This window comes from Arvicola amphibius, chromosome X, assembly GCF_903992535.2.
Source record: "Arvicola amphibius chromosome X, mArvAmp1.2, whole genome shotgun sequence".
Lineage (NCBI taxonomy): Eukaryota > Metazoa > Chordata > Mammalia > Rodentia > Cricetidae > Arvicola > Arvicola amphibius.
In genome coordinates this window covers 72,452,850-72,476,405 of record NC_052065.1, presented here as the reverse complement: position 1 = coordinate 72,476,405, position 23,556 = coordinate 72,452,850, and the positions used below count along the sequence as shown (strand labels likewise).

At 37.0% G+C, this 23,556-nt stretch overlaps 1 protein-coding gene and 1 pseudogene across 1 annotated transcript in view; both read left to right on the top strand.

Annotated features, from left to right (window-relative positions):
* The window catches only part of Chm (CHM Rab escort protein), a 166,086-nt gene extending 151,749 nt beyond the window's left edge, over nt 1–14,337 (top strand). Inside the window, exons 14-15 of the mRNA XM_038317308.1 lie at nt 7,168–7,328; nt 11,152–14,337. Of these exons, the coding sequence (XP_038173236.1) occupies nt 7,168–7,328; nt 11,152–11,343 (353 nt within the window). The 3' untranslated portion in view covers nt 11,344–14,337. The remainder of the gene's footprint in view (nt 1–7,167; nt 7,329–11,151) is intronic.
* Nucleotides 14,338–16,427: 2,090 nt separating this feature from the next.
* Nucleotides 16,428–22,572, top strand: LOC119805277 (annotated as a pseudogene).
* The last annotated feature ends 984 nt before the right edge of the window (nt 22,573–23,556 follow it).

The window sequence follows — 23,556 nt, the reverse complement described above, 5'->3', positions numbered from 1 at the left end:
GGAGCTCAGTCCGGTGCTCCAATGTGGGGCTCTCTCATTTTCTCCATCCAATGCCAGGTGAAGGTTCTATGGTGATATGCAAGATATTCATGAGTATGGCAATAGGATCTGGACATTTCTGGCACCCTCTCCTCAGCTGCCCAAGGAATTAGCTGGGGGCGTCTTCCTGGACACCTGGGAACCTCTCTAGAGTCAAGTCTCTGCCAACCCTAGAATGGCTCCCTTAATTAAGATATATAATTCCTTGTTCCCATATCCACCCTTCCTATATCCCAACCATCCTATTCCCCCAAGCTCTCCCCATCCTTCTCTTTACACTTTTCTCTCCCCATCCCCTCATCCCCCCATCCCACCCCACCCCCAAGTTTCCATTTTTTGTCCGGCAATCTTGTCTACTTCCAATATCCAGGAAGATAACTATATGTTTTTCTTTGGATTCACCTTCTTCTTTAGCTTCTCTAGGATTTTTTACGAATTATAGGCTCGATGTCCTTTATTTATGGCTAGAACCCAATTATGAGTGAGTACATCCCATGTTCATCTTTTTGGGCCTGGGTTACCTCACTCAGGATGGTGTTTTCTATTTCCATCCATTTCCATGCAAAATTCAAGATGTCATTGTTTTTTACCACCGAGTAGTACTCTAATATGTATATATCCCACACTTTCTTCATCCATTCTTCCACTGAAGGGCATCTAGGTTGTTTCCAGGTTCTGGCTATTACAAATAAGGCTGCTATAAACATAGTTGAACAAATGCTTTTGTAATATGATTGGGCATCTCTTGGGTAAATTCCCAAGAGTGGGATTGCTGGGTCCTGGGGTAGGTTGATCCCAAATTTCCTGAGAAACCTCCACACTGCTTTCCAAAGTGGTTGCACAAGTTCGCATTCCCACCAGCAATGAATGAGCGTACCCCTTACTCCACATCCTCTCCAGCAAAGGCTATCATTGGTGTTTTTGATTTTAGCCAATCTGACCGGTGTAAGATGGTATCTCAACGTTGTTTTGATTTGCATTTCCCTGATTGCTAAGGAGGTTGAGCATGCCCTTAAGTGTCTTTTGGCCATTCAAACTTCTGTTGAGAATTCTCTGTTGAGTTCAGTGCCCCATTTTTTAATTGGGTTAATTAGCATTTTAAAGTCTAGTCTCTTGAGTTCCTTATATATTTTGGAGATCAGACCTTTGTCTGTTGCGGGGTTGGTGAAGATCTTTTCCCAGTCGGTAGGCTGCCTTTTTGTCTTAGTGACAGTGTCCTTTGCTTTACAGAAGCTGCTGAGCTTCAGGAGGTCCCATTTATTCAAGGTTGCCCTGATTGTCTGTGCTGCTGGAGCTATACGTAGGAAGCGGTCTCCTGTGCCCAAATGTTGTAGAGTACTTCCCACTTTCTCCTCTAACAGGTTCAGTGTGTTCAGATTGATATTGAGGTCTTTAATCCATTTGGACTTGAGTTTTGTGCATGGTGATAGACACGGATCTACTTTCATTCTTCTACAGGTTGACATCCAGTTATGCCAGCACCATTTGTTGAAGATGCTTTCTTTCTTCCATTGTGTGCTTTTAGCTCCTTTATCAAAAATCAGGTGTTCATAGATTTGTGGGTTAAGATCTGGGTCTTCTATTCGATTCCATTGGTCGACTTCTCTGTTTTTATGCCAATACCAAGCTGTTTTCAATACTGTAGCTGTGTAATAGAGTTTGAAGTCAGGGATGGTAATGCCTCCAGAAGTTCCTTTATTGTATAAGATTGTTTTGGCTATTCTGGGTTTCTTGTTCTTCCATATAAAGTTGATTATTGTCCTCTCAAGATCTGTGAAGAATTTTGATGGGATCTTTAAGGGGATCGCATTAAATCTATAGATTGCCTTTGGTAGTATTGCCATTTTTACTATGTTGATCCTCCCAATCCAAGAGCAAGGGAGATCCTTCCATTTTCTGGTATCCTCTTCAATTTCTTTCTTCAAAGACTTAAAGTTCTTGTCAAATAGATCTTTCACTTCCTTGGTTAGAGTTACCCCAAGATATTTTATGCTATTTGTGGCTATCGTGAAAGGTGAAGCTTCTCTGATTTCTTTCTCTGCTTCCTTATCCTTTGTATATAGGAGGGCAACTGATTTTTTGGAGTTGATCTTGTATCCCGCCACATTACTAAAGGAGTTTATCAGCTGTAGGAGTTCTTTGGTGGAGTTTTTCCGGTCGCTTATGTACACTATCATATCATCTGCAAATAACGAAAGTTTAACTTCTTTCTTTCCAATTCGAATCCCCTTGATCTCCTTATGTTGTCTTATTGCTATTGCTAGAACTTCAAGCACTATATTGAAGAGATAAGGAGAGAGTGGACAGCCTTGTCGTGTTCCTGAATTTAGTGGGATGGCCTTGAATTTCTCTCCATTTAATTTGATGTTAGCTGTCGGCTTGCTGTAAATAGCCTTTATTATATTTAGGAATGACCCCTGTATCCCTAATCTCTCCAAGACTTTATCATAAAGGGGTGTTGAATTTTGTCAAATGCTTTTTCTGCATCTAATGAGATGATCATATGGTTTTTATCCTTCAGTTTATTTATATGATGGATTACATTGATAGATTTTCGTATGTTGAACAAGCCCTGCATCTCTGGAATGAAGCCTACTTGATCGTAGTGGATAATTTTTTAAATGTGTTCTTGGATTCTGTTTGCCAGTATTTTATTGAGAATTTTTGCATCGATGTTCATGAGTGAGATTGGCCTGTAATTCTCTTTCTTGGTTGAGTCTTTGTGTGGTTTAGGTATCAGGGTAATTGTAGCTTCATAAAAGGAATTTGGCAATGACTGCTCTGTTTCTATATTATGAAATACCTTAAGGAGTATAGGTATTAGGTCTTCTTGGAAGTTCTGGTAGAATTCTGCATTGAAACCATCTGGTCCTGGGCTTTTTTTGGTAGGGAGGTTTCTGATAACAGTTTCTAATTCTTCATGACTAACAGGACTATTTAGATTGTTCACCTGGTCCTGGTTTAACTTTGGTATATGGTACTTATCTAAAAAACTGTCCATTTCTTTTACATTTTCCAATTTTGTGGCATACAGGCTTTTGTAGTAAGATCTAATGATTCTCTGAATTTCCTCTGTGTCTGTGGTTATATCCCCCTTTTCATTTCTAATCTTATTAATTTGTGTGTTCTGTCTCTGCCATTTGATTAGTTTGGCTAGGGGTGTGTCAATCTTGTTGATTTTCTCCAAGAACCAGCTTTTTGTTTCATTGATTCTTTGGATTGTTTTCTGTGTTTATCTTTTGTTGATTTCTGCCCTCAGTATGATGATTTCCAGTCTTCTACTCCTCCTAGGTGAGTCTGCTTCTTTCTTTTCTAGAGCTTTCAGGTGTGCTGTTAAGTCTCCAATGTGTGCTTCCTCCATTTTTTTTAAGTGGGCACTTAGTGCTATGAATTTTCCTCTTAGCACTGCTTTCATAGTGTCCCATAGGTTTGAGTATGTTGTGTCTTTATTTTCATTAAATTCAAGGAAGACTTTAATTTCTTTCTTATTTCTTCCTTGATCCAGGTGTGGTTCAGTAGTTGACTGTTCAGTTTCCATGAGTTTGTAGGCTTTCTGGGGGTAGCATTGTTGTTGAATTCTAATTTTAATCCATGGTGACCCGATAAGATGTAGGTGGTTACTAATATGTTTTTGTAACTGTGGAAGTTTGCTTTGTTACCGAGTATGTGGTCAATTTTCGAAAAGGTTCCATGAGCCGCAGAGAAGAAGGTATATTCTTTCCTGTTTGGGTGGAATGTTCTATAGATGTCTGTTAAGTCCATTTGGTTCATTACCTCTATTAAGTCTCTTAATTCTCTGTTAGGTTTCTGTCTTATTGACCTGTCTATTGGTGAGAGAGGAGTGTTGAAGTCTCCCACTATCAGTGTGTTTGGTTTGATTGCTGCCTTGAGTTCTAGTAATGTTTCTTTTATATAAGTGGGTGCTTTTGTATTAGGGGCATAGATATTCAGGATTGAGACTTCATTCTGATAGATTTTTCCTGTAATGAGTATAAAGTGTCCCTTTCCATCTCTTCTGATTGATTTTAGTTTGAAGTCAACATTGTTAGAAATTAGTATGGCCACACCCGCTTGTTTCTTAGGTCCATTTGCTTGATAAACCTTTTCCCAACCCTTTACTCTGAGTAGATGTCTGTCTTTGTGGTTGAGGTGTGTTTCTTGTAAACAGCAGAATGTTGGATCCTGTTTTTGTATCCAATCTCTTAGCCTGTGCCTTTTTATAGGTGAATTGAGTCCATTGATATTAAGTGATATTAATGACCAGTGGATGTTAACTCTGGTTGTCATTTTTTATTTGGTAGTAGAGAGTGTGTGTTTCCTTTCTTTGAGATGTGCTGGTGAAGGGTCGCTTGATGTCTAAGTTATTTTGGGCAATGCTGGACTCCTTTGTTTGTGAATTTCCTTCTATTACTTTCTGTAAGGCTGGATTTGTGGCTACGTATTGTTTAAATTTGTTTTTATCCTGGAATATTTTTTTCTCCATTTATAGTGAATGAAAGCTTGGCTGGGTATAGTAATCTGGGCTTGCATCCATGGTCTCTTAGTTTCTGCAAAACATGTATCCAGGACCTTCTGGCTTTCATGGTTTCCATAGAGAAGTCAGGTGTTAGTCTGATAGGTTTACCTTTATATGTTACTTGACCTTTTTCCTTTGCAGCTCTTAATATTCTTTCTTTATTCTGTATGTTTTGTGTTTTGATTATAATATGGCGAGGGGATGATTTTTTTTGATCCAGTCTATTTCGTGTTCTGTAAGCTTCTTGAAGGTTAATAGGAATATCTTTCTTTAGGTTTGGTAAGTTTTCTTCTATAATTTTATTAAATATATTTTCTGGACCATTGAGCTGTAATTCTTCTCCTTCTTCTATGCCTATTATTCTTAGGTTTGGTCTTTTTATTGTGTCCCAGATTTCCTGAATGTTTTGTGATGAGAATTTGTTGGATTTGCTGTTTCCTTTGATCAGTGCGTTTATTTTCTGTGTGGTGTCTTCAGCATCTAAGATTCTTCTATCTCTTGTATTCTGTTGGTTATGTTTGTTTCTGTAGTCTCTGTTCATTTACATAGATTTTTCATATCCAGCTGGCCCTCGGTTTGTGTTTTCTTCATTGCCTCCCTTTCAGTTTTCAAGTCTTGAACTGTTTCCATTATCTGTTTGATTGTTTTTTCTTGGTTTCCTAGGATATCATTTACGGATTTACTCAATTCTTCAAACTTTTTGTTATTCTTCTCGTCCATTTCCTTAAGGGAGTTTTTCACCTCCTGTTTAAGGGACTCTATTACTTTCATAAAGTCCACTTTTTCTACTTCTTGATTAGTGTGTTCAAGTCCTCCTGTTATAAGTTCACTGGGTTCTGGTGCTTTCATGTTGTTTTTCAAATTGTTGGAGGAATTCTTGCATTGGCGCCTGCCCATTTCTTCCTCTGAATAATCCCCTTTGGGTCTTCTTTTAGAAGTTCATTTCACCCCAATGAATTCAATTTACTCACCCCAATGAGTGATGGATCCCCTGGCAGACAGTCAGGTCTCCTTGCAGGCCAAGCAGCTCGGTGACAAAGGGCCTACCTTGCTGCAGGCAGGCTATTGAAGCAGGGGACCTCCCACCGGCCTGGGTGCACTCAATTTCCAGTCCAGGCGCCCAAACAGGCTGGGCTGTGGGATATTGTGGCCCCAAAGACGGGAGGATGTAGCGGGGGGGGGGGGGGGGGGGGGGTGAGGTCTGGGTGCAAGCTGGGAAGGGACAGGAAGAGAGAGGCAGTATCCGGGGAAAATAACCCCTACAGGAAGAGCAGGAAATGTGCAGGGGGGGGAGGGGGGTTTGGGGAATGTCGGTGGTCCCTCTTGGGGCAGCTGCCGTGCGCGGTTCAGGCACTAACTCACCCCTAATTACAACATTTTAAAAGAAAAGAGGCAGAGGAATGATCATTACTATAATAAGAAATGAGCTGTAGGAATTGAAATTAACAAGATTGGACCTTTCTATAAACAGGTTATATTTTGATTATTGAGAATATTACCAAAATCCATTCATAAATTATTTAGTGAATGTCTTTTGTGTGCCAGGCCCAGTACTAGGAGAAAATATTAAATACAGGGAAATCAAAACCAAGTCTACTCCATCTGTATGTCCCCGGATCTTATGTCATTGCTTCACATGCATAATGGATGCCTGCTGCTCAGAGAGAACTTGTACTCACAATGACATCTGACCTAGTGGCCTCATTTTTTTGCAAATTCTTTTTTGTTGTTTGCCATTAATTTTGTGATCCAGTAACATAAAGCATTAGAGTGAGAGTTAGTATATATCATTTTAAATTCTGTATGTGTTATTTTAAGTAGTATTTTAAAGCTATTATTCATATGCCATAAAATTTTCACATTTCAGGTGAAGCTCCAAGTTTTAAAAGATATAGTCATAGAACTGTCCAAACAGCTTTAGAAACAACTATAAAACACTTCTGATTCTGCCCTCTGCCAAAGAAATTTCCCTATCCATAAATAGCCACCTGACCTTTGTCCCCAACCCCCCGACCTCTAAGTACCCATTAATTCCTATCTCTATTTGCTATGATTTTGTTTATTCTGAATAATATCAGTTTATATGATTGTCATCTTATATGTATATACTATTAAGTTACTATATAGCATTAAGTTGTTTTTCTATCTGAAGCATGATTTATTTTATCTTTTCACTTAGGGGAGATAATTTAAGGGTGGCTATGATTGTAAGAACTTTAATATCTTGTTGCATCCATGCATTTCTTCATTCCTGCGTGCATGTGTAGGCACTGGTCAGAGAACAATTCAGGAATTGTTTCTCTCCTTCCATCATGTGAGTCCTGGCGATTGCACACCAGTCTTCAGGCATGGTAACCAGGGTCTTAACCTGCTGAGCCATTTTGCTAACCTTTGAGAATAATTTCTAAAATCTACCTTGTCCTGGACTGAAAGCTTTCATTGTGTGAAATGCCATATTCTTACCTTAGAGTTTGTGTTTTCACATTCAGTAATTGCTTATTTATAAAAATGTCTTATTTACTATAAAGTCTAATCATGGCTTTGTTGGTATTTGGCCATATAGTATAATAAATTATGATTTTCAATGTGATAAAATTTATTTTTACTTCCAGAAAATGAACATGTTGAAAAGCCAAGGATTCTGTGGGCACTGTACTTCAATATGAGAGATTCGTCAGATATCAGCAGAGATTGTTATAATGATTTACCATCCAATGTTTATGTGTGCTCTGGCCCAGATTGTGATCTAGGAAATGATAATGCAGTCAAACAGGTACGGCATGGCGTTTCTTAGTTTTGTATTAAGAAATTAATATACTGGGATAAGTGAGTGGTTTTTATCCTTCTGGGTAGAGGGGAAAGAAAGTAGTAAAATATCTTTCTTTCTCATTTAATAACCATTGGCTTTTTGTCTGTGAACTACATTGCTACCTTAAATACTCTATCAACTGTTTTACCTCCTTAAATTGTATAAAGAATTATAAAGGCTTATTTATGAGAACTACTTTGAGAATGAATAATGAAAATTTTAGAAATATATATTATTAAAATGAATTTGAAATGCCAATATTCTTAAATATGGCTTCTAATAATCATTGGATTATTGATGCATATTTTGAGAAAGAAATAAATGTTGTTCTCCAGCAGCCTAAACCATTTCCAGGAAGGTTAGAACAAGCAAAGTATGTAAATTTTTTTTCTTTTTCTTTTTCCTTTTTCTTTTTCATGACAGGGTTTCTCTATGTAGCTTTGCAACCTGTGCTGGAACTCACTCTGTAGAGCAGGATGGCCTCAAACACACAGAGATCCACCTGCCTCTGCCTCCTGAGTTTTGGGATTAAAAGTGTGCGCCACCAACACCCGACATATGTAAGATAATTTTACAATGGTCTCATGCATTTTTTTAATCTTGGAGAAAATGAGTAATGTAATTTTATGTAATGAACATAACACCATTAATGTTTTGACTCAAGCCAGTGCCCCCAAAGCTGCTGTTATAGTTGCCAAAAAGTATGTTAAACCCATGTGGACTAGTTCTAGGTAGAGCGGTGAAGAAGTGCACACTTATTTTAGTTGCCAAAGGTACACTCTGATTCCAGTAAGCAGAAGATTCTTAGGACATATTTTTAAAACCCCTTTTTTAACCTTGATAGGAAGAAAAGAAGAGAAGGTATGCTTTGAGACAAATGTGGAAACTTTTGTCAGTTCCTTTTGGCATTTCCATCTTTGAATCAACAAGTCAATAATTTAATGTAAATTTTATTCCTCGCAATTCCATGTATATACATTGTGTGTTCTAAATACTCTTCATCTACCCATTCCTATTTCCTTGCCAACCATATCAGTAATCTCCCCCTACACACACACACACACACACACACACACACACAGAGAGAGAGAGAGAGAGAGAGAGAGAGACAGACAGACACCCTACAAATCTCTTTCCCCTGTTTACCAGCTTTGGTTTTGTTTAATGCCTCTACACAATTTAATTAAGGCCAAGTCTGTAACCGTAATTTCAAAACTAACCGTGAGGACCTGAACTAATTAGTATGCAACGGGTTACTCTGCCTCCCCAGTGCTAGAATCTATTGGTTACCAAAATATATGCAGTAAGTGTAGATCACCTTCAGTCCCATCTCCTTCTGTACCTGGCAGTTATGAGGGCCCAGCTTCTGTGAACACAGCTCTTATGAATTCATGGTTGCCATGGCTATATCTTTCTTACTTAAAAGATGGTATTTCATGTCTTCTTTCCACCCCATGTCGGCAGTTTCCTGAGTTTTATGGAATATGTATGTGGGGGGGGGGGGTGACTATAAGACCACAGAAGACGTGAATTCAATTATATTCTCACCAGTAGCAGCGATCTTTTAGTACCAAGTAGTTTTATTGAATCCTTAAAATGCCCTTTCGTCACAGCAGTAATGCTATGAACAGTGATGCAGCCTTTTGCTATAATCTTATAATTCATCATTAGAGCCTAATATTGGTCTTGGAAAATTATGCTAGACCCTGAGCAATGTCACACAAACAGGGAATTACATCTCCTACCCATAGCTCAAGATTTGCATTTATGTCTTAAGCTAATAATGTTGTTTTTACTTAGTGACCCATTTTTCTTGCAAGAAGAATTTTCAAAAACCCTTTATCCAATTAACTTAGGTTAGGTTGGTATTTTTTCTGAGTAAACAAAACATTGTTTAAACCAAAATAGGAGAATTTTAAAGTAAAGATTTATAATACACGTACAATATATATATATATATATATATATATATATATATATATATATAGTATACTAAAAGATTACAGTTAAGAGGCAATTTTTCAATGCAGTAATTTGCTTCACAGAAAGATAACTTTCATGGGTTGTATGAAATATAATGAAGAAAACAGCATTAATGTTTGAATACTCACTAACATGTTATATCTTATATCCACTTGAGGAAAAGTATGCTTTCTTTAAAGAGCATTAGTAATATTTATAAATTGCCAATTTATTTGGATAAATTAAGCTCTAATTCCAGTATATCATCATGTGATTATCTGAGTTACCTATTGCCAACTTCTGTTTTCTAAATAAGGAAAGTATTCATGAAAGCTCTCAGAATATTATTTTGGCTTTGCCTATATAAATTACACAAGCTCCTGCAGTGTTGTAATGTATTTCTTTTTCAACTAAAATTCTACATTTTAGCATTTGGAAATTTTGTTCCTTTCTTTACTTCTTATTGCAAAGAGATTGAATATGTAGATCTGACTCTCTTGTATGCATATGTGACAGCTTATGATTCTAAGATGCATTGATGACTTACTAATAATACTTCTGGATCTGACTTTAGAAGCCTTCAGTTCAGATTGCGTAGATCTTAAGTGTTCTAACTACAAATATCCAAAATGATATCTGTGGTTGGTTTTATTTTTAAGTAACATAAAAAGTATTTGGAATAATTATGGCATTTTCAAACAAAACTTGATTTTTGTCACTCTGAGTTTGAGCCTTTTTCCTTAATATACTTTCCAAATCCAAGTGAAGGCATGTTTTATTTCATTTGATTTTGATAACCATTGTACTATGTATGCCAAGATGTCACTATGTATACATATACATATATATCCAACTAAATGTTTAAATTTTTTAGTCTATACATAGTAAATGTTCTGTTTCAAAATATGTGTACACTTGAAGCCTACCTAAAAATCAAATTACTTTCAAATCCATATTAAATTAAAGGAAATGGCTATGTGGGGTAAAGGGGCTTGCCATAAAAACCTGACAACTAGAATTCGAATCCCATAACCCAAGGTAGATGGAAAAAAACAACTCTGGGAAGTTGTCTTCTGGCCTCTACATATGTACAGTGGCACATGTACACACACACGAAATAAAAATAAATAGTTCAAATCAACTTTAAAGTTTCAGTGTTTCTGTGATTCTGTCATTACCCTTCCACCAAACTCCCAGGATAGTGAAGGTCAATATTTAGGTTGTTCAGCCTGTGTCCTCCTCATTGCAACTTCTCAGCTCTTTTATTAAAGAGAAAATGCAGATATAGATAGTAGGTAAACTAATGAGAATTGTGTTCCAATAAATCTTTATTTAAAAAAAATCAAGAGGTAGTCTGGGTTGGACCCTTGAGTCATAGATGGTCAAGTTTTGACCAAATAGATAAAGCAAGAGATAGTCTGAGCTGGACCTTAGGGCCATAAATGATCAAGTTTTGGCCAAATAGATGACCTTACATATGTATTACAAAAAGAGAAAAGCAGTATAGGAAATCAGTATGTTTTTTAGCACCTTAAAATGACTCTTCTTCACCAGTTGCCAAGGAAAAAAGCCCCCTAGCATGATACAAAACTTTAACTAACAGTAAGGTAGATTATTGCAACTTGCCACATCTATTATGTTTATTATTAGTATCATGTTTGCTTTTTTATTCTCTTACCTTGTCCTACTAAACTCAGCCACATGTACTGGTTAAAACGTAATTACATAAATTTTTAAAGATGTGATTTTTTTATATAATGCCACAAATGCACATACATTTGAAGCTGATGTTCAAAAATTAATTTGTCCTTTCATCCTTGTCTAGGCAGAAACACTTTTCCAGCAAATCTGCCCAAATGAGGACTTCTGTCCAGCCCCACCAAATCCTGAAGATATTGTCTTTGATGGAGACAGTTCACAACAGGAAGCTTCAGAATCCACTGTTATATCAGAGACCAACTCAGAGACTCCCAAGGGAAATACAGACCTGGGAAACCCAGAGGAGCCCTCTAAGTAGTGGATATGCATTAGACTTACTATCCTAATTTGAAAATTCCTCTTGGCTTCATAGTCCTGATGGATGGAATATATGAAAACTTAGAAAGCAACAACCAATAGGCAAAATTACAAGACGAAATGAGTCCTAGAAATCTAAAGGGCAATTTTCTTCAAAGAGGGCATTTCTGGGAAATTAATACACTTATAAAGCACATTGACTTGCCTGTTTTAAGATAGCAAGCCTGTGAGATTAGCATTCCTGGGAATGTAGCTATAATATTAAAGGGATCCTATGCATTGTAAGTAATTATGTGGTATTCACATAAATTTGCCACATCTGGAGAGTCAGCTCTCATACTTATTTTGATTATTTGAATTATATTTTCATTCTAGGTATGATATAACAGATAAAAGCATATGTAAATACAATAAAGTAAAGCTAAACTATCGTAATCTGGCCAGAAGCCTATATTTGGAGTAAAAGTTGGTTTTATTTTATATGTTAAAAACTGAAAATGTTAATACTAAGGTGTTTAGATGATTTGCTAGTCATGATTTGTTAGTAAGTAGTGACTTTGGTGTAATATTATATACACTGGCTAAAGGTTAAAGATGAAACATAAGAATGGAAGCATACATTTGGATAAGATCAGTGATCCTTCATGATTCTACTAAGTCAGAGTAATGGAAGCATTAACCTTGTTCACAGAACTAATTTGGTCTTGGCTATGCTACTTAAAATATTGGGCAGCTTGTTTAACTTCTTATCTTCAGTTTCTACAGATCTAAAGTGAACTACTGTGTCAGAGTAGTTATGAAGAGAAATGTAGCACCATCCTTAGAGTGGCTCCTCTGGAAACACACTGTAACTTTCCCATTGGTTGACCTGTGGGTAAATATCAAACCAACCTCACGATCACAGTGTTACATGTATTGCGCTAATTTTTTTAAATGCAACCTGGTGGTGGTGGCACACACCTTTAATCCCAGGAGTTGCGAGACAGAACCAGGTGGATCTCTGTGAGTTCGAGGTCAGCCTGGCCTACAAAAGCTAGTTCCAGGACAGCTAGGACTGTTACACAGAGAAACCCTGTCTCAAAAAACTAAAAAGGAAAAGAAAAAAAATTAAAATACAAGTCTGTTTCCTAAACTCATTAGTAACAAGTGGATTGGTAGTTTTTAAAGTCTTAGAAATACTTTATAAATTCATATTCCTCTTCTGCAGCTAAATATGAGATCATGGAAAACTAAACAGAGTCTGACAGTTAATATACTGTAATACACTCTTTACATGAAAATATGAGGGCTATACAATGGCAGCAAACCTATTTGCAATGCCTTCATTTAAATTTCTCTTGAGCTCTGATGGTCTATTTTCTTTGAGCAATAGTTTGGACCTAGAACTGCCTGTAAATAAATAAACAATAAATAAACCCAGTGCTTCCTGTCAGGGAGCCATGGCTCCAGTGAAAAGCACAGAGTTCTTCATGTGCAGCTGGTTCCTGGCCTGGCCAGGTTTCAGAGAAGATCTCAAAGGAAGCTCCCAGCAGAGTCTTGATAAATGGAAAAATCCAAGGACTGTTGCTCTTGCTGACCCCTTCAGATTGAATTGGATTAAGAAAAACAGGGAAAGCGTCCCAGACTCCCATACTGCTCTTCTCAGGCTGCCTGCACTCCGGCTGTACAGCCCTCTCCTCTGTAGTACCCCTTCCCTTTTGTAATGCCACACAAATCAGGGACAGATTCACGTTATGACCTACTTTGTCACAAAGCGTCAGCTCTTCAGTCAGCTGTTGTTTCCTGAAGCCCAGCCAGGGCATGCACTAAAGCCAAGTACATACCTGTACTGCATCAGGTATTGGTCCTGCCTCTCCATGCCAGCAATAGAAAAGTTTCTCTTAGACGAGAGTATTAAGTTGGAATACAATCACAGTAAAGTTGCACCAATAAAAATGTTATACTTTGTTATAATCTAGAGTTAAGGTCTCCTAAATGCAGCATGCACGTTTATCTAAGGAGACAGTTAGGCTCTTAGATAGGCTTAGAGTAACTAGAAACCTCTGGACACTGCAGCAGTGTAAATTGTTGAGCAACTGTGTTATGCTTTCATGGCCTAGCTCATACTGTATCTTTTTTCATTCCTTCGATGTCATCAAAACCAATTGCTCTTCCTCGTCATTTACTAAATATATTGTTGAAATGCTTAAAGCTCCTTAAATACCATGAAACTTTTTTAAAATTGTGGACAATTCTGCCTATTTCCTGTCACCTCAGAATGCAATATGAAACATTTTAAGAGCTTTTTGTTTTCTTAATTACTGCAAGGAAATACTTGATTTTACTGTTTGAAGTTTCAAACAATACTAACAACAGACATTAAGATAGTGTTGTAAAACCATAGATCTCATATGAAGAAAATTTTTTTATATAATGCATATGTTTCAGTAATTTCAAATTTGAAAGTTGCTGTAATCAAAGGATTTATACTTGTATGTTCAAAATATTTAAATATGCATGCCTGTTTCTTAGTAACCAAAAATCCTATCATGAATTTAAGTGATTGATATCAGATCCAATAACTAATCCTATGTTGCTTTTGTATATTTTTTCTAATTGGTGTGCCTGCCCAAGAAAAAATAAACAATAGATGTCACTTTCTATTTTTCTATAGCAAAATGGTCACCACATCATGGGTAACTTATAGAATAGTGAAAATTTCTAAAATAATATCAATTATAAAGTTGATTGTTGACAATTATTAATTTCTGACAAGATTGTTTCTAGATTTCTTGTCTTCAATTTTGTTTTCTAGTTCCTAAATAGTAGCAATCATTTAAAGAAATTTAAACCATTTTCTTGCAAATTACTTATGCACTGTTATTGGTATTAAATAATTTGTCTTTTGCTCAGTAAACTTTCTTATATGTATTTGAAAAAGCATGAATATATAATTGCATACTGTAACAGGAAGTTTTCAGAGGAAATAAAGACTTTCAATGTCTTTCCACTGTAATGGCCTATTTTTTCATGCTTGAATTTTGTATATAGGGCTAGAGATGCACCTCAGTGGTAGAGACTTTGTTTAGCAGTGTACCTACTAGAACTTTTAGGAGTAGATATGATGGTGTAAATCACAAACAATCCCACACCAGTTTGGAATTATGATTAATAGAATGGTTATTTATTTAAAGGGGAAAAAACTTACAGATCACTGTCCCAGACAACAGCCCTCTGCGCAATCAGGAAGGGAGCCTAGTCGTCAGAAGCGGAGCCGGAAGCCAGAGAGCGAGCGGAGGGAAGTGGCCGCATTTTTAAAAAGAGAGACCACACCCCAATGGGCTGGTATCTCAGCGGCTATTGGCTGAAGGAGCAGAAGGAGCTCCCGCAACATAGATAGCCTGTTGTATCGCACTTCCACTCCTCATCGAAGGTTCTCTTAGCTTATAGTCAACTCTGGATGTGTTTGATTATAACTTAATAAGGATTCTTTAATAGGAGACTGACTTAATGTATATTGATTGGTATAAAATACTAATCCCAAACACAACTTTTAAAAATATGTAAGTGTTGGGTGGTGGTTGCACACCTCTTTAATTCCAGCACTCAGGAGGCAGAGGCAGGCGGATCTCTGAGTTTGAGGACAGCCTGATCCACAGAATAAGTTCCAGGACAGCTGGGGCTACACAGAGAAACACTGTCTCGCAAAACATGTGTGTGTGTGTGTGTATGCCAATAACTGAAAGGTTGTCTTGGATTGGGGTCACTTTTCTGCTCTTATACTGCTATTAAATAATTGTCAGCTATGTGTTTTGTGTAATGTGCAAGCATCTACCTACCCACAGTGGTAAATTAGTATGACAGACTACCAAACTGAATGGCTTTAGTTTACTTAGCAAAATGTTCTAGATACCAATATTAATGTCACTATCAAGCAAAAGTCAATGGTAGTTTATCATGAGATCAGTGTTACAGAGGCTGTGAGGCATACATAAGCTGTGGCTTTACAGTATGTTGATCACCTACAGCCTGCTTTCATGTCTTAGGAGATCCAAAATGGCTTTTCATGTTTGGTGATGAAAATTGGAAATACTTGATTCTCTTACAGCTTATTTGCAGTAGAAAAAATTATTGCTTCTGTTCTTTGTATGCAGAAACAATTCATTAAGCTATGGGTTTTTTGAATGAAATATTCAAAGATTACTGATATTTTCTGTCAATTCCAAGTAGTTCATGAAGCTCCTCAGAACATATTCAAAAACTAATCTAACCAGAACTCTTGCAAAAACAAGCAATTTTATCTGTGAGATTATTAATAAATCAAGTCTTTGAAAGCTAAGGTTGATTGAATTTTTAAACAAGTGGCTGTGTATCCTTCAATCACCTTGTTGCTCATAGAGTATTAACACTCTTTTAAGAAATCCTGTGATACGTTTGAATTCTCTTTAATTATAGCTGTTTAGGACACCAAGAAGTTTAACACTGGGCTTTCTGAGTCTCATTTTGAAGGCCACGTTCTTCCCATTAATGCAGTTTTTGCTATGGACTCCAGTGAGAAATTCCTACTCTGCGAGTTGCTGTGTCTGCTCTATCTGTTGATGAGGATTCAGGATCATTTGAAAGGCCATCAGTCATTAGAACTTGAATCCTAGGAGACTGTAGAGTCTTTTTGCCGATCTCTGTAAGATTTATTCTGGTAATTCCTATCAGTGCTAATAGGACTTGCTCCTGTAGATCCTCTTTTTATAAAGTGGACAATCGAACCCTAAAAGAAAATTAGCTAGTGATATACACTGTCACGGATCAAGAAGCACCGAGTAGCTCTACTCTGGATTTTCCTGTATGGTGGAAAAGCGTCAGTGTCAGCAGATTGTTGATAGAACCTGAAAGGCTCTTAATTTTCTATTTCCATTTTAATACATAATAGAAACTTGCTCTTCTAAGAACTACCAATATAAGTTTCTCTCATACAAGAGAAAACTTTTTTCGATTTTGTTTGTTGGTTGGTTATTGTTTGTTTGTTTTTGTTGTCTTAGGCAGTGTCTCACAACATATCTCTAGATGGTCTACAACTCACTATTTACACAAAATTGGCCTCAAACTCACAGATCACCTGCCTCTTCAGTGCTGGGATTAAAGGTATGCACTGCCACATCTGGCAAGAGTAAACTCTCAAATTAATTTTTTGAGACGTTCATACATGAGTACCATATGTCACTTCTGCTTCCTCCTAATCCCATGTCCCTGTCTACTCTCAAAATCAGAACATCTTTAATTATTGTTACATATACACACCCCACAACCTACTGAGCCCATTTAGTGTTGCTTATATGTGCTAGCTTGGACCACTTGGGACTGCCTAATCTATCAGAAAGCTCATGCCTGCAGAAAACCAATAAATGCCTTCTTATCACTCATTGATAGCCTGTAGCTCTCTATGTAGGAGTGGAACCTTATGAAATTTACCCATTCAGTGTTGGTATGTCAACTTAAAGATGGGCACAAGAGTGAGTGCGGACACATGGGGAAGTAGGAGGGAGGGGTCACTGCTCTCTAGAAGTGGTGGGACCTAGAGAGAATGGAGTTGATAAATGGGGTGGGCCAAAGTCTTCTGCACCAACTTTATTCAGAGCATCGGACAATTTATACGCTGAGCATAAAGAGAAAACACATGAATAATGTTCTCGTGGGTTCAAGTTGTATACAGTTGCAAGGACAAGCCACACATGGCAAGAACGTGTTTTTCTATAGAGGCATATAAAGGGTAGTTTAAACATTAAATAGAACAGCAAGCAATGATGAGTAATCTGAAGTAAACACACTCTTGGTCACTTAACCTGGGAGGAGCACAAAAACATTCTAAGAACAATTCCATGTTTTGAAGACCTTATAGTATTCTCACAAGACTCTATTCCTGAACCATGTTCCAACAGGGACCAAGTGGTAGACAGATATGGTCAAAATACACTGTTTAAATCTATGGAATTTTCAAAGAATTAAAAAAAATGTTCTGGAAATGTTGAACAATTTAAACTCATATATAGTAGTAGTAGTATCTCTCAGTAGTCAAGGCAAGCTATACTAGCTGGGAGGATGGGGGTTGGAGACTTAACAGATGTTTTAAGACAAGAATGGTGAGTATGTAGAGGAAAGCCCCTCACACATCAGTATATAAATTGATTATACCTTTTAATACGAGGAACAGTTCATCAGTACCTGTCAGAACATGTAAGTGCAGATAGCTTGGTTATCCAGCATTTCCAATTCTCATAGATGGTTTCCCTAGCTTACAGAAAGTTCTATATATGTATGTTGTAAAGCCACAGAATTGAAGATGGTGTATGGGTCTTAAAGATTATGGAACATAGATATATAGTAATGTCTGGAAAAGCTGCCTGAGTAAGCCTGTATCAGAAATGAAGAAAGGAATATATATCCTCTAGAAATGTAAACTATATGAATGTTAAATATGTAGTTAATGTTATGGTTTTGTTCCCTGTCCCTTTAAGAGACAAGCCACGCCCATTCCCTCCCCATCCGCTGAGGCAGGCTGATCTTCAGCTTCCGGCCTGAGCTCACTTTCTTTTCCATCTTCCTCTCGGAGAGGCAGCTTCGCTTCTGCCTCTCTCCCCACTTCTCTGCTTCCCCTTCTCTGTCTCTCTCTGTCTCTCTGTGTCTGTCTGTCTCTGTCTCTCCGTCTCTCCGTCTCTCTCTCTCTCTGTCTCTCTCTCTCTCTCCCCTCCCCTGTCCCCTTTCCCCTTTCATAACTCCCCTGAATAAATATTCAACCTCACCATGTCTCTGTCTTCTGCCACTCCCTCTCCCTCTCTCTCTCTCTCTCCCTCCCTCTCTCTTTCTCTCCTTTAATAAAGCTTTATGCCTATTTCCTGTGTCTGTGCTGTTAAGCTGCCACCACCGCCGCCATTAATCTGCCGCCGCCGTTCACCGCAGCTCTGGTCACATCCTGGTCACATGTGTTCCGCGAGTCTCCGTGCAGCTGTCCAACTGTCCAGCTACTAAATCTTTTTAAGAACAAAAGTTACAATTATAATTGAGGGTGATAAATAAAGCAATGAGTGGGGAGTTGCCTTTGTTGCCTTCAGTAGTAGTATTAAGCCCTAGTAGTAAGATCAAGGAGATACATATACATATACAAATAAAATGTTGAAAGAAAAAAATGGCAAAACCTTTGTTCAAAACCCTATCTCAAATAGCCTGTAATAGGAGGCCAAAGATAATGAAGTCTGAATTTCTATTCTAAACCATGCACTCATTGATTCATAGCAGCTGTGGATTCCTGCACACGATCAAGCCAGTCTAGTGTGCACAGGGAATGAGTTAATTAGTATAGGAGGACTAACTGAGGAGCTGTTGAAAGCTAATGGCTTCTGAGGAGGGAAAGACATTGTTTTAAGGGTATGGGTCTTGGTAGGCCAACCAGATGCAAGTAGATGGCTCCATTCCCATGAGTATATGGACAGCACACATCAGAACTGCTAGATTATTGAGAAAAAAGTAGGACATGAAGTTAGGAGATAGTAAGGGCAAAGTGGATCTGGGAGTAGTTGGAGGAGTGGCAGGTGAATATGATTTAAATACATCGTGTTTAATTCTTTGTTTTTTTTTTTTTTTTTTTTTTTTTTCGAGACAGGGTTTCTCTGTGGCTTTGGAGCCTGTCCTGGAACTAGCTCTTGTAGACCAGGCTGGTCTCGAACTCACAGAGATCCGCCTGCCTCTGCCTCCCGAGTGCTGGGATTAAAGGCGTGCGCCACCACCGCCCGGCTAATCGTGTTTAATTCTTAAAGAATTAAAAATATTTTTAAGTGACTAAAATGGTGAAAAAGAAAGACTGGAGGAAATCTTAACAGACAATATATATCCTGCTTTTGTATATGGGGAGAGTGAGGATAAGAGAAAAGGAACCATAATGATAAAATGATGTTGCAAGGTGATACTGAAGACTTTGAGGTCAAATCTGAATTTAAATCTTCATTTCCACTTGTTCGCTGTAACTCTGATCAAGTCCTTTTGGCTAGTTTTCAGTTTTCTTGCATGTTGTGTGCTCAATATTGGGCCAAAAAATGAAGGAAGTTAAAGTAAACACCAGAAACAGATTGCTTCTAGTTCTGTGGCAATGTCAAGCAAACCTGTCATATATATATCTGATTGTAAGTATATTTGAGAAATTCTTACAAGTTGAATGCTAGATTGAGGGATATATATTTATTTTAGATTTTGATAGTCACAATAATACTTCCAAAAGATTAGTTTACACTTATATTAAAAAATAGATAATATTATTCTTTTAGGTTTGTCTATCTGATGTCTGATGAATCAAAATTATATTACACTTCTTTAATTTTCATTTCTGTTTCTTATATACCTATACATGTGTTAATTGGTAATTTTGAATTAGCTTTTTGATAATTTCTTAATATTTCACTATCATTATGATTTTTGTTATTTTTATGCCCAGTATATTATATTTTTATTAAGTTTGTTGTAAATAGATTTCCCTGTGGAACTTTTAATTTGCTTGTGGCATGGTTTATTATCCCTGAGATTTTTATTTTCATATAGCCAAATTGTTTACTATTTTTCTTAATAACTTTCCAACTTCACATATTATTTTGGAAACTTGTCCCCATTGAGTATTATGAAAACAGTATTAACTATGTATTTCCAAAGTCACTGAGGTTTTGTGTTTAATGTCTGTTTTTTAAGCTATAAGTATTATATAAGATCTAAAATTATCATAGGTTTTTGATTGTTTGGGTTTTTTTTTTTGAGACAGCTTATCACTCTGCAGCCCTGGCTGATCTGGAACTGTACACCAAGTTGAACTCAAACTCACAGAGATCTGATAGTCTTTGCCTCCTGAGTGTTGAGATTAAAAACTATCATAAACATTTTATATATGTATATCAAATTTCTCTAATATTTATGAACTAGTTTAATTTTCACGGTAATCTGAATTACTACCATTATCAAATATTTAATGTCTATATGTGTAAAACTCTGTTTTTTGACTTTGCATTCAGTGTCATTGTGTGTATTTTTCCTGTTCATATACACTTAAAACATATTTTTCTTAATATGATTTTTATAACATAGCTTGATACCTGATAGGGTCAGCAACTTCACTTTCTTGTCCAAAGTTGTCTTAGCCATTCTTGACCTTTTGTTCTATAAAATCCATTTAGGTTCAGCTTGCCAAATTGTACATATCATACACACATACAAAAAATTCTTTGTGATTTTCATTGAAATTTCATCAACTTGTATCCTAATATCCAATCCATGAACATGGTATATCATGCTTTTACTAAGACTTATTATAATTTTTAACAATATTTTTCTGGTCAGAGTCTGATAATACCCATCAAATGCCCATGTTCAGCTCTATATTTCCCATCCTCTTTTGAAAGTAAATTAAGAGTGGTTAGGTAGTTACGATCCACTTGCCTCCTGTATTCATTTTTTCCCTTCCATAAGTAATAGTTTACTTATTCCAGATGTCCTTGCCACCAATATCAAGCTCACAGGAATCCTGAGATTTGACACAGGGTGGAGTTAAAAGCTATGACAGAAATCCATATGGCTGACATTAACTATAATTGGAAAAAGACATAAATCTTTATTTTGTTATAATTTGGAAATTAAAGTATAGGCCATATTTGGTTTATTACAGTTATCTTAAATTCTCCTTTCATGGTAACTTGTGGTTATACAGGGTGATAATTATGTATTGATCTTACAGTTAACACCCTTGCTAAACTGCCATGTTAATAATTAGCCATAGGTTCTTTTCAGTTTTCTAGTAGGGTAACTATAAAATCCTCAATTGATGACATCTTAATGCCTTCTTTTCAATTCTATGCATTTTTAATTTTTCTTACTGGTCTGCCTAGGACTTGTAAGACAATGCCAACTGGAATGGTGGTATCAAACTCAATTCCATTTTTTTTCTGTCTATGGAAAAGAAAAAGTGAAATCATTCTATCACTAGGTTTCATTTTTATTACAATTATTTTAGACATTCTTTAATAGAGTAGGGAAATTGATTTCTAACTTCAGTTTACTAAAATCTTTCCTTACAAATTGTAAAGAATGTTGCCCAGCTTTTTTTTCAATATGCATTTATCAATTTTAAATTATGGGTCATCTGATTAAATTATTTCACCTGTTGATATGGTAAAGTAAGTATGTTAGGGTTTTAATGTTATGATAGCCTTAAATTTTTCCTGGTGACATAGATATTTCTGTCTCTGGAGTTATACTCAAGCATAAGCATGTTATAACTAATACAACATAACCTTTCAGCAAGCATTGGATGATTGAACAGATGATAAGCAATGTTTTCCTCACATTACTTAATTTTATTTAATAACTGATATCTTACTATGTTGGTGTAATTTCTTTACCAGAATCTTACAAAGAACATTACAAAGTAAAATTGAGTTAAAAAAATAAGGCAAATATGTTCAATCCATCCCCAAGTCATGTCTTACTTCTTTGTACAAAAGGAAAGAAAAATTACGTAGTAAAAATTAGAAAATGGCAGATGTTCTCGCCCAAAGTCACTGCGGTTTCCTGCTGTGCCAGCCGAGCAGCTGCCATGACCACTGCATCTCCCTAGCAAGTGTGCAGAACCAGGACGCGGAGGCTGCCATCAACCAACAGATGAACCTGGAACTGTATGCCTCCTACATCTACCTGTCTATTTCTTGCTACTTCGAACAGGATGCTCTGCCTCTGAGGAACTTTGCCAAATACTTTATCCACCAGTTTCATGAGGAGAGGCAGCACGCTGAGAAACTGATGAAGCTGCATAATGAACAAGATGGCTGAATCTTCCTGCAGGATATCAAGAAACCAGACCTTGATGCCTGGGAGAACAGGCTGAATGCAATGGAGTATGCACTGCACTTGGAAAAGAGTGTGAATCAGTCACTTACTGGAACTGTACAAACTGGCTATTGACAAAAATGACCCCAACTTGTGTGACTTCATCAAGACGCATTACATGAATGAGTAGATGAAATGCATCAAAGAACTGGGTGACCATGTGACCAACTTGTGCAAGATGGAAGTTCCTGAATCTATCATGGCATATCTCTTTGACAAATACACCGTGGGACACAGTAATGAGAGCTAAACTGACTTTCCTAAAGCCATAAGTGACTACACGTCACTGAGGCAGTGCATGCATGTCGGTCTGCCTTTATCTTTTCTGTAAGTCCCACCAAAACATCCGCTTAAGTTCTTTAATTTGTACCATTTCTTTAATTAAAGAATTTTGGTACCCCCCCCAAAAAAAATTAGAAAATGTTCATCAATATATCATATGATTCATTTCTTTACCTCATTGTAATGTATAAGTAAAAAATTAGATACTGCTAATATATTGCTAATGGGAAAGATTCTGTAATCAGTTACAGTCTTGAAAACTGTCTTACTTTCAAAGTTGTATGTCTTTGAGCAAATTCTTAGCTCTGGTTCCAATATCCTTACATTAAAACGCTAGAGAATGATACCTGCTTTAATATTCATCATATGCAGAGAAGACACTACTGTCACAAAGGCATTGTGTGCTAACATGAGCATCATTATCTGTGATGGTTTGAATAAGAATAGTCTTCATATGTTCATAGATTTGAATTCTTAATCACCAGAAAGTTGCACTATTTGTAAAGGATTAAGAGATGTGGCTTTTTTTTTTTTTTTGAGGAAATTTGTCATTGGAGGTGGACTTAAAAGTTATAAAACTCCGTGCCATCCCCATTCTCTCTCTCTCTCTCTCTCTCTCTCTCTCTCTCTCTCTCTCTCTCTCTCTCTCTCTCTCTCTCTCTCTCTCTCTCTCCTCTCTCTCTCTCATCTATCTGTCTGTCTGTCTAACTATCTCTATCTCTGCATATGGGTCAGTATGTAACACTAAGCTACTTACCCAGCACTCCACCTGCCTCTCACCAGCTTCATGCCATGATTGTTAGGAATATTTCTTAACATGAGCTCCCTGCCGACACAAAACTCCCAATCAAGCAAAATCAAAACAAGCCAAATTAAGAAATATCCAAGTTTATTTAATAGGAGATCTGCACTCTCGGGTGGTCCAGAGGGGGAACCGGGAAGCCGCAGGAACACAACCCCAGGGAGGAAGTAAGGGAGAGCACACGTTCCTCTTTCTAAGTACCCTGGGGAGTGGTCCTGACCCCATCCCCAGGGAGGGGTCAGG